A 12,562-nucleotide genomic window follows, 5' to 3' on the forward strand; every position below is an offset into this window, starting at 1 on the left:
GTTGACCACCAGTTTTTAATCCATAACAATACCCAACATAAGACATCACACCAAGTTTATACTACAGTCATTAAAACTACTAAAAATGAGCTGGGTGACGGCCGGGTATGGTGGCTCACACCTATAATCACAGCACTTGGGAGGCTGAGGCAGGAGGATCATTGTGAGTTGAGATCAGCCTGGGCTACAATGTGAGCTCAGGGCCAGCCTGAACTGCATAGCAAGACCCTGTCTCAAAAAGACAAAAAAAAAAAAAAAAAAAGCTGGGTGCAGTAGCACATGCCTGTAACTCCAGGTGCTTAGGAAGTTGAGGCAGGAGACAACTGCTGGTTTGAGGCAAGCCTAGGCAACAAAGGCAAACCCCATCTCAAAAAAAAAAAAAAATCAATAAATAAAAATATAGAAAATACATAGCATAAACTATTTCATAGAGAGTTCTAAATGAACAAACAGGAATTCAAATCAACCTGTAAGGGCTAGGGGAGTAGTTTAGTGATAAAATGCTTTCCTAGCACAATCAAGGCCCTGGATTCAAACCTCGTGACACAAAAAACTTTAAAATTTTAAATATCAGCATGTACAGTCTAATTTAACTATCACCAAGTACAAAAAGATCAACAGACCTGAAAATAAATGTAAAATGTTAACAGCATTATCTCTGGAGAGTACAACCTCAGAGTAATTTTATTTCACCTACACTAATATTTTCCAAAATGTCTAGTGAGCGTAATTCTGCTGCATGTAGCATTTTTTTTTTTTTTTTTTTTTTTTGATACCAGGGATCCAACCCACGACCTTGTGCTTGCCAGGCAGCTGCTTATGCTGCCCAGCTGTACATAGCAATTTTGACATATGTAATACTCCTGATCTGCAATCTCCCTCCACTCTATTATCCCACTACACAACATGCAATATGTTATTTTGAGAGAAACACCACATTCATACAATTTTCATTTTACTACACTGATTTAACTACTCTATTTTATGAGTAGTTGTGTTTTGAGGATTTTGTTTTTTGAGATTAGGTCTCACTATGTAATCCAGGCTGGCATTCCATTGATGGCAATCTTCCTGCTTCGGCCTTCTGAGTGCTGGAATGGTAGGCATGCACCACCACACCACCCTGCACTTGGACTGTAATTTGAGTGAAGGGTGTCAGAACAGCAGAGAGACAATGGACTGCCTATAGAAAAACAATGTAAGGGGCTGGGGATTTAGCTCAGCAGCATAAGCGCCTGCCTTGCAAGCAGGCAGTCATGAGTTTGATCCCTGGTACCGATAAAAAAAAAAAAATAAAAAAGAAAAACAATGGTAAACAGGCAAATAGAAAAAAAAAGACAGTGTAAAGATGACAACCTTTTCATCTAATCACAATTTTTTTTCCAAGACAGGCCTTAAAAAGTACCTAGAATTCACTTTCTACTATTCCTCCACTGTCCTCTGCCAGAACTCCTGACTTCAGAATTAAAAGCATCAGGTTAAAGAGGCTGTTCAGAACCTCAACTATCATACTATCTTTTCTTTTCTTTTCTTTTTTTTTTTTTTTTTTGTCTTTTTCGTTTTTATTAGTACCAGGGATCTAACTCACACTTGCAAGGAAGGCACTTATGCCACTGAGCTAAATCCCCAGCCTCCATAGTATCTTTTCTTAAAAACATATTCTGGCGCCAGGGATTTGGCTCAGTGGTGCAGTGCTTGAAGCCTGAGGTCCTGAGTTCCATTCCCAGTACCCTCCTCTCCCCCTGAAATAGACCACATTCAGAGTTTGTAAGTAACTACCTTAATTGGAAACAGGAAGGTTCTTAGGTTCATAATTCCCCATATCCCAGAAATCACTGGATTTCTAATCATATGAATACTGAAAGTACAGTTTTCTACCTTGTGTATTTTACTTTCAAACACCTAGACTAAGCCAGATGTGGTGGCACACACCTGTAACCTGAACACTCAGGAGGCTGAGGCAGGAGGATTTCTGGGAGTTTGAGGCCAGCCTGGGCTACAAAGTGAATTCAAGGCCAGACTGAACTGCATAGCGAGACTGTATCTCCAAAAGAAAAGAAAAAAATTTTTAACAAAACCTAGATTAATCTACTCAAAGCTTCTGAGAGTTAGCAAATGATGTCTTACTATACTGACTTCCTTGAGACTTGGAAGGTAATAGTAGTGAGTTACTCATGAGCAATAGGTAGTGATAGCTGGCTGATATTTCAACAAACAATATTATAAATTATCGCATCAGAAAGACTTCCTCACACAACCAGGGTAAAAACTCTTACCTCACTGCCAGCAGCCTCATGCTCTGGAACTACATCTCGATGCTTGTTTGGAGAAACTGATGCACTGACTGAAACAGACACGGGTTTTGGTGAATGGAAGGCACTGATAAGATGACTGAGAGGAACTGTAACCTAGAAAAAAAGAAAAGTTTTAATTAAGTAGCATATGTTTTTAAATCTCCTTTGTGTTGTCAGAATTTAGGATATGTTGAAAGTTAAAACTATGGACCCCCAAGTGGCCTGGAGCTGCCTGCACTCTGCCTTGAGAGCCAAAAGCCCCCGGAGAGATCTCTATCCCCTTGGGCAGCCTGTGCACATCAGTTGGAGACTGGGAGGACTGTGCAGCGTCCCCCATCACTAGAGGATCCTCAGGAAGGTCCCTCTGGGTCTACTTGGGGTTCGCCCAATAACCCCAAGTGGCTGGAAGCCACCTGGTAAGGTATGTCTAAGGACCTACACTCAACTGGGGAAATTCCTACAGTAGAGATAGATGTTGTCAACCCAGGAAAACAACTGAGGGCTGGAGATTTAGCTCAGTGGCTTAAGTGCCTGCTTGGTAAACATGAGGTCATGAGTTCAATCCCCAGTACTTTAAAAAAAAAAAAGAGAGAAACAACTGAGACCTTGCCTTCAGCTTCCCTAAGGGAATATAGGAAAATCACAAAATGAAAGCGCAAAATGTAATCTCAACCTCCAGCCCATCCCAGGCAAGCCTAGGAGACATGGACATAGAAGAAAATGTAAGCCATACACCTGAAACTCGAAATAATAGCAAGTAAAGTAAAGAAATAACTCCAGAAAGCTATAAAGGAACTCAAATCAGAAATAATCTCCCAGGTAAAAGAAATGATGGCCACATCTAAAGAAGACATAGTTTAAAAATAGAGGAACCTGTACAAGGATGTAAACCTTCAATGAATATAAGAAACAAACAGAATGCATGAAACAGATTCAAAGAGATATCCAGAAAACCAAACTTCCATCAAAAGTTGGGAAAACCCCCTCAGTGAAAGTGAAGATAGACTTTCAGACTCCAAAGACAAAACTGCAGCTAGTGAACAGCAAAGGAAAGATCTTTTAAAAATAACAAGGAGTCAGGAAATAACAATTCAACAGCTACAAGATGATGCACAGAAAAACAACATAAGATTGATACATATAAACGAAAAAGGTGACAACACAAATGATATTAAAAGACTACTTATACAATAGCCGAAAATTTCCCAAATTGGAATGGAAACTGAACATACAGATAAAGTGAAGCATACAGCACTCCAAATAGTCAAAACCAAAATAAAACAATACCTAGACGTATAATAATCAACATCCGAAAAATTCCACATAAGAACAGAATATTAGAAGCTGTTAGAGGGCCCGCCCCTCCGCAGTGGGCTGGCCCAGCAGGCCTGGGTTGCCTGGAACTGCCTTCACTGGACCTGACCCTCAGCTGTGAAAATCTGAGAAGCCCTGGCAAGACCTAGGAACCTGGGACTGCCGCCACTGGGCCCATCCCTTACCTATGAACACCTGGGATGCCCCAGCACAACCTAATCACTTAGGACTACCACTGTGGGCCCACCCCTTAGGGAAACCACCCACCTCCTGGACCTAGTACTGCAGAGGATCTTTGGATCCAACCCCTTCTCCCAGAACTTTGGACTACAAGGAAGTACAGTGCTGGATGGATGGGAGACTCAGGAACCCCTTACCCAAACAGAAGACCTCAGCAGGCTCCAGTCAGTGTGGTGAGTATGCTCCTAAAATAGAGATCTGCAGAGGGTAAATAAGAGTAGAAGTGAAACTCCCTCCAACTATAAGACCTTGACAAACCTGGCAAGAGAGTGGGAATCCCCTCCTCCATACAGATAACATCAAACAGATTGAGGAGTGAGCCAATAAGACCTCCGCCAACTTGCAGAAAATTAAAAGAGCTTATGAGACCTCCAGTGACACAGTAGGGCCTCAGCTGACACAAATACTATAGGCAGGGAGAGCTGCTGACCTGCAACAACCTGAAGACATAGCAACAGCAGGAACCAAGAGTTGAACTACATCAATACTGCTAGGCTAGTTAGCCCAGAAAGAATATAGGACTCACCCAACAGGCCCTGTAGGAGGAATTCAGGTGACTGGCTCTCCTCTACATTGTCTTATCCAACAACTGGACAAACGACACCCACACTGACCCAAAGTAGGACCCAAAAACTCATACTATAGACAGTTGAAACTGTTCGGACTGAAAGACCAAATATTTATCCAAAAGGTAAAAATAACAAAACGAAAAGGCAAAGTGTAATCTCAAACATCTAGTCCATCAGGAGCAAGTCCACGCAACACTGAAATAGAGGACTATAAAAAAGTCATACACCAGGAACCTCTGAAAAGACAGCAAATGAAGCAAAGAAACAAATCTATGAGACTACAGAGGAAACCAAATTAGAAATAATGTCTTATGTAAAGACAGAAGTAACCTTAGTAAATAAATTGCTCAACATAGCTAGACAAGAAATAGACCAAAAAAAAAAAAAAAAAAAAAACAGGAGCTTGGGAAATTGATTGAAACTTTGAATGAACAATGCAGAAAACAAGCAGAATCCATGAAACAAATTCAAAGAGATAGCCAAGAAACAAAAACTATTGAAAGCGGGCAAAACCATTTAAATGAAGCTGAGGATAGAATTTCAAACCTGGAAGACAGGATCATAGATAGAGATCATAAAAAGGTAGAACTTAAAAAAACAAAGCAGCATGAAATGACAATCCAGCAGCTTCAAGATGATGCCAAGAGAAACAATATAAGCCTAATAGGCATCAGTGAAGATGCAGGATTGAATGCAAATGACGTAACTAAACTATTCACAGAATAGCAGAAAATTTCTCACAAATAGGGAAAAAATGTGATATAGAAATAAGTGAGGCATACAGAATGCCAAACAGTCACAATCAACATAAATCTACACCCAGACATATATCTCAGACATATAGCATAGAAAAAGGACACTAAAAAGCTGTTAAAGAAAGCCTATTAGAAATACGGCAGACTTTCCAGCACAAATTTTCAGGTTAAGACGAGCTTGGAGTGAGGTCCTGATGGGTTCACAGCTGAATTCTGCAAGAAATTTAGAGACGATTTGATGCCAATACTCCTTAAACTCTTCAATAAAATGGAAAAGGAAGCAATCCTCCCTAAATCATTCTTGGAGGCCAGTATTACTCTCATACCAAAACCAGAGAAAGACCCAACCAAAAAGGAGAGCTATAAGCCAATCTCACTAATGAACACTAATGCAAAGATTCTCAATAAAATACTGGCAAAGAGAATGCAGCAAGTTATCAAGATTATACAACACGACCAAGTGGGATTCATCTCAGGAATGCAGGGATGGTTTAACATACGCAAATAAATAAATGTAATACACATCAATAGAGCCAAAAACAAAAACCACATGGTCATCTCAATAGATGCAGAAAAATCTCCCAATAAAGTCCAATACATGTTCATAATAAAAACCCTTCAGAAACCCAGAATACATGGTGCCTACCAAACCTTAAAAAGGCCATCTATGACAAACCAACAGCCAACATTATACTAAATGGACAAAAACTGAAAGCTTCACACTAAAATCAGGAATAAGACATGGATGTCTACAACCACCACTCCTATTCAATATAGTTCTGGAAACACTAGCCAGAGCAATCAGACTAGAAAGAAATAAATAGAATAAAGATAGGAAAGGAAGAAGCTAAATTATCACTATTTGCAGATGACATGATACTCTATATAGAAGACCCCAAAAGTTCCATTAAAAGACTAATAAACAAATCAGCAGTGTACCTGGATACAAAGTCAATGCTCAAAAATCAACAGCATTCCTGTACACAAAAAGCCCAATTATGGAAATATCATCCTTCACAAAACATCTAAAAAAATGAAATACTTAGGAATCAACCTAACTAAGAATGTAATGCTGAAAGAATGTATATGCTGAAAATTATACCACACTAAAAAAAGAGATTGAAGAGGACATTAGAAAATGGAATGATATTCCTTGCTCTTGGCTAGAAGAATCAACATTGTGAAAATGGCCATACTCCCAAAACTCTTACACAGATTTAACGCAATTCCAATCAAAATACCAAGAGAAAACACGTCTAAAATTCATTTGGAAACAGAAGAAACCCAGAATTACAAAGGCAATTCTGGACAACAAAGGCAAGGCAGGAGGCATCTCAATTTCTGACTTGAAACTATACTACAAAGCCACAATGATAAAATCAGCATGGTACTGGCAAAGAAACAGACCTAAGGATCAATGGAACAGATTAAAAGATGTGAGCACAACCTCAAAGACACTCGGCCACCTGCTATTTGACAAAGGGGCTAAACATGTTCATTAGAAGAAGGATAGCCTCTTTAATAAATGGCGTTGGAAAAACTGGCTGTCTACATGCCCAAGACTTAAACTAGATCCATGCCTATCACCATGCACAAAACTAAAGTCTAAACGGATCAAAGACCTAAATGTTAAAATAGAAACACTAAATCTACTGGAAGACAAGGTAGGTAGAAGTCTTGGAGACATAGGGAGAATTCATGAACAACACGCAAACTGCACAGGAAACACTTCAAAAAAAATAACCAACAGAGTAAAAAGAAAAACCTACAGAATGGGAAAGAATTTTAGCCAACAACCCCTCAAAGGACTTATATCCAGAATGTATAAAGAACTGAAAAACATCAAGCCCCCAAAATTCAAAGATCCTCTCTAAAAATGGGCATTTGAGATGAACACACATTTCTCAGGTGAAGACATACAAATAGCAAATAATACACGAAGAAATGTTCACCATCACTGGTCATTTGAGAAATGCAAATTGAAACAACATTTACATTTCATATCACTCCGGAAAGAATAGCTGCCATCAAGAAATCAACTGATAACAAATGTTGGCAAGGCTGTGAGGGGAAAAGGAACACTGCTCCACTATTGGTAGGAGACTAGACTGGTGCAGCCACTATGGAAATCAGTATGGAGAATTCTCAGAAGACTAGGATTGGAAGTTCCATTCAATCAAGCTATTTCCCTCTTGGGTATTTTCCCAGAAAAACTGAAAAGGTCATATCACAGTGATATATGTGCATCCATATTCATAGCAGCACAATTTGTAATAGCTAAATCTTGGAAACAACCAAGATGCCCATCAACCACCGAGTGGATGAAAAAGATGTGGTATTTTTATGCAATGGAATATTACTCAGCTATAAAAAGGATGATGTTGAGGCCTTCATAGGCAAATGGAGACAACTTGGGGCTATCCTTATTAGTGAAATAAATAAGGATCATATTTATAAATATCACATTGTATCTCTAGTATAAAAAGTAATAAGAAATGTAGGAGTAATAAAACCCAAAATGTGTACTTGCGCTTATAAAACAGAGAGGAAAAGAAAGTGTTCCAAAGGATATAACTGCATGTATGTTTAAGTGTATAGGATTGATAACCATATTACTAAGTTTTTGTTGGATAGCTGAACAGAACTGTTTGCAGTCTCACTGTATGAATGCCCACTTTGTATGCTTTACTTTGTAACTTGAACAACTATTTCTAAGACAATATGTAATTATCAACTAGTGATTTCTGTTTATTTTTTAAAAATTATGTATTATCTACTTTTTCTGGTTTTTTTAATTAAAAAAAATAAAGTGTTGCTGATGATTCATGGGGGAAAAAAAACTGTTACAGAGAAGAGACAAATCACCTATAAAGGAAAGCCCAGCAAAAGCCCAGCAGACTTCTAAACACAAACAATGAAGTAAAGAAGAACACGGAATGAGGTATTTCAGATCCTAAAAAAAACTGACTTCTAACCCAGATTGATGTACCCTAAAAAACTGTCCTTCAAAACTGATGGAAAAATAAGATATTTCCATGACAAAGAACAGCTGAAGAACTTCATAACCACCAAACCAACTCTGCAAAGAATATTGAAAGATATTCTAGATAGACATAAAATATATAACTTCAAGTATGCCAACAAGAAAAAAAGCACTAAGCCTGGCAAACAAATAGAGGGTAAAAGTAAAGAATCAACAGCAGAACGATAACACAACAAAAATAAACCAATATATATATATATATATATATATATATATATATATATATACATACATATATATATCAGTTATAACCATTAATGCAAATGGACTCAAGTCACCAATTTAAAGAAATAGACTGGTGGAATGGATCAAGAAACAACATCCAATCATATCATGTACATCTAATCCAAATGGAAACTCATAGACTGTAAGTCAAAGGATGGAAAACAATACTTCATGCAACAGGAACTACCCACCAAAAAAAAGCAAGGGTAACTACTCTGTTTGCAGACAATGTGAACTTCAAATCAAGAATGATCAAAAGAAAAAGAAAATCACTACGTACTAGTTAGGAGAAAACTTCAAGTGGAAGAGATAACAATCTTAAACATCTATGCAACAAATTCGGGAGCACCCAGCTATATATAAACAAATATTAACAGAAATGAAAAATCAAATAAGCAATAACACAATTAGAATGGGAGACCTTAACACCCCCTGACAATAAGAAACAGATCAACTAGACAGAAAATCAACAAAGAAATAACAGAACCGAATCACATCTGTGAACAAATGCACTTAGTGGACGAGCACAGAGTATTCCATCCTGAAGATCAATGAAATAGATTGTAAGATAGAACTACAACTACACAAAACTCAGCCACCTTATCTTTGACAAAGGGGCCAAACACATTCACCAGAAGAAAGATAATGTCTTTAATAAGTGGTGCTAGAAAAACTGGCTCTCCATATGCCACAAACTAAAACTATACCCATGCCTAGCACCATGCATAAAACTAAAGTCAAAATGGATCAAAGATCTAAATATTAAAACAGAAACACTAAACATGCTGGATGACAAAGTAGTTGGAAATTTTGAAGACACAGGGACAGGCAAGAGAATTCATGAACAAAAATCAAACCACATGGGAAATACTTCCCAGAATCAATAACTGGAATTACGTCTTATTAAAAGTGTTTGCATGTCAAAATAAATCTCCAACAGAGTAAAAGGAAACTTAGAATTTTGAAAAAATCTTAATAAACTGTCTCGCAAAGGACTTCTACAACATATAAAGTATTTAAAAAATTCTTTATATGTCTAGAACATATAAAGAATTTTAAAAAATCAGACCCCTTGAAATTCAAAGACCCAATCAAAAAATGGGCATCTGAGATGAATACACACTTCGCAGATAAATAAATACAAATGGCAAATAAATACATGAAAACATGTTCAGCATCATTGGTCATTAGAGAAATGCAAATTAAAACCACACTGAGGTTCCATCTAACTCCAGAAAGAATGGCCAGGACAAAGAAAACCAACAACAAATGCTGGAGGGGCTGCAGAGAAAATGGAACACTTCTGCACTGTTGGTGGGGATGCAAACTGGTACAACCACTGTGGAAATCAATCTAGAGGTTTCTCAAAAAGCTAGGATTGGAAGTCCTATTTGACCCAGCTATTCCAATTTTGGGCATATTTCCAGAAGAAGTGAAAACATCCTATCACAATGATATATGTGCACCCATGTTTACAGCAGCACAATTTGTAATAGCCAGATCTTGGAAACAACCTAAGTGTTCATCAACAGGGGAATGGATAAAAAAGATGTGTCACTTTTATACAATGGAGTATTCCTCAGCTATAAAGAATGATCACATTAGGGCTGGGGATTTAGCTCAGTGGCATAAATGCCTGCCTTACACGCACATGGTCATGAACTTGATCCCCAGTACAAAAAAAAAAAGTGACCTCATTGAGACTTTTATAGGTAAATGGATGCAACCTGAGACCATACTCGGAAGTGAAATAAATCAAACTCACATGTGTAAATACCATATTGCCTCCCTAGTGTACAAAAGGTTAAGAATATATAAGATACAAAATCCTCAATAAATACTGTAAAAGGAGAATCCACTCAAAGGGGAAAAAACCACCCAGGGAAAAGGAGAAAAAAAAAAGGGAAAAGAAAAAACATATAAATTGTATAAATACACTTAAGATAGCTAAGATGATTGTGTTACGAATTCTATTAGTTTTGTAACAAAACAGTTAACATTCATAGGATTGGATCAACATTGCACGTTTTCGTCTGGTAATCCAAGGAACTCTTTTGAAGATTAATATGTACTGTTTTGTTTTAGGTTCTCACAACCTTGCGCTTACCAGGTAAGCACTTGAGCCATTGAGCTAAATCCTCGGCCCTTGAAGATTACTATGCAAAATAACAACCTTAGTGTCATGGTTTATGTCAGTGGCCCCAAGCCTCATGTAATTATGGATGTGACCAAGTCTAGCATTTATGACTAGTTTGTTGTCTAGCGCTTGATTCGTGGTGTTTCACCCATCCATGGGTGGAGCCAAGATACAAAGTATTGGCAGAATGAAGGTGTCTTTTTTGCTTTGGCTCTTGCTGTTTGTAGCAGCCATGAATGCCTGCCCCACCATGCTATGCTGCCTTGGAGCCAACTCCTTATGAACTGAAACTTCCAACCTTTCCTTCCCTAACTTTGGGCATCAGGTATTTTGTTTCAGCAAGGAGTAAAAGGTAACTAAGATACTTAGTTATGTTCCTACCACCTTGTTTAGAAGGTCATTGTTTTGGGCTCTTTGCTATTGTTGTCCTTTTTGTTTCCTGTTTCCTTAGTAATTTGTTTTTCCCTCTAACGCAGAAAGGACAGATGTACATGTAGAGGCTTATACATACCTAGAACTTTTTCTAAGCAGTTTACCAGCACTGATTGTATTATACGTGAAGGTCTAAACAGCTACTTTGAAGAAAAAGAGACATTATGGTAACAATGGCTGATTTCCTATTGTCATGCTGTGAAATCCAGTAATGTTTCTATTCTTTGTTTAGAGTGGTTTTAGTCTGTTTTGTATTATTTAATTTGAACATATATGAAGGTAGCGACAGTTTTTTGTTTTTTTTTTTTTTTTTTTTTTCGTTTTTATCGGTACCAGGGATTGAACTCATGACTGCCTGCTTGCAAGGCAGGCAGGCGCTTATGCCGCTGAGCTAAATCCCCAGCCCCGCGACAGTTATTTTGAAGAGAACAAGACACATTATGGAAGCCATTGCTGATTTTCCTATTGTCTGGTTTTGAAGGCCTGTAATGCTTTCATTATCCTGTTTTGATCACTTTTCTACTATTTTGTTTTGTATGAATTCACTGTGTATCAAGATAGACAACTAGCTGAATGCCAAGACTTTATGGTGGCCACTATTGTCTCCTGTTTTCTTTTTTGAAATCCTGTGTCACTTACATTGCTTTCTTCTGATCTGCTTTATTCTGTTTTGTTTTACCCTCTTAAAAAAAAAAAGTTAAAAATATGCTGAATAGTAAAACTGTATTTTGAGCTGGAGGTGGGGCACTGTGGTGGGGCACTTGCCTAGCACACTCCAGGCCCTGTGTTTGATCCCAGTACTATTCCTCCACAAGCATACAGGTTACATGTTAAAAACAACAAGCACTCATTTACTACTTTCAGGTTTATTAATTTTGATCTATGAATCAAAAGTATTATCATATACATGTAGTCCTTGAACCCTGAACTCATTATGTAGCCCAAACTGGCCTCTAACTCAAGATCCTCCTGGCCTCTACCTCCCAGGTGCTGGAATTACAGGAGTAATTCTAGCCACATCTGGCCCCTAGAAGTAATTTTTATTAATACTTTTTTTTGAGGAGGTGGTTTTGGGGACAGGGTCTCACTGTGTAGTGCAGACTGGCCTACAGTTCAGGCAGGCCTTGAACTCATAGAGATCCTCCTGCCTCACCCTCCCAAGTGCTGGGATTACAGACATGCACCACCATGCCCAACCAATATTATTCTTCAATAGCTGGGGAAATATACCATTAGAAGAATTGTAAAATATATGACACTGTCACAGAGTGAAATACTTCCCTAATATTAAAAAAAAAAGTTAACCATAAACACTCTCTGAATTCTATGCTTTTCCTTCCCAATCACCATCTTGTTCTAAATCCCCACCATCTACGTGTGAATTTCTGCAACTGTTCCAAAGTCACTGCTTCTGCCCTTATGTGGCTGCATATATTCCTAGTGCAGGATTAAAGAGACCATATTTAAACCAATCTGTTTGTATCACTCCTCTGCTCAAAACCCCACAACAGCTTCTCTTCTACTTCCAGAAAAAGCCAGTTCTAACAAATGTG

General features: G+C 38.0%; 1 protein-coding gene across 2 annotated transcripts in view; it reads right to left on the minus strand.

Moving 5' to 3' along the window:
* Nucleotides 1-12,562, minus strand: part of LOC100719747 (ATP-dependent zinc metalloprotease YME1L1) — a 53,068-nt gene that overhangs the window by 36,795 nt on the left and 3,711 nt on the right. For both annotated transcript variants that reach the window (XM_063237982.1, XM_063237981.1), the window contains exon 2: nucleotides 2,277-2,408. In XM_063237982.1, coding sequence (XP_063094052.1) covers nucleotides 2,277-2,408 — 132 coding nt within the window. The remainder of the gene's footprint in view (nucleotides 1-2,276; nucleotides 2,409-12,562) is intronic.

The sequence above is a fragment of the Cavia porcellus genome, unplaced genomic scaffold, assembly GCF_034190915.1.
Source record: "Cavia porcellus strain 051 isolate PalLab524CR breed Dunkin Hartley unplaced genomic scaffold, mCavPor4.1 scaffold_27, whole genome shotgun sequence".
Lineage (NCBI taxonomy): Eukaryota > Metazoa > Chordata > Mammalia > Rodentia > Caviidae > Cavia > Cavia porcellus.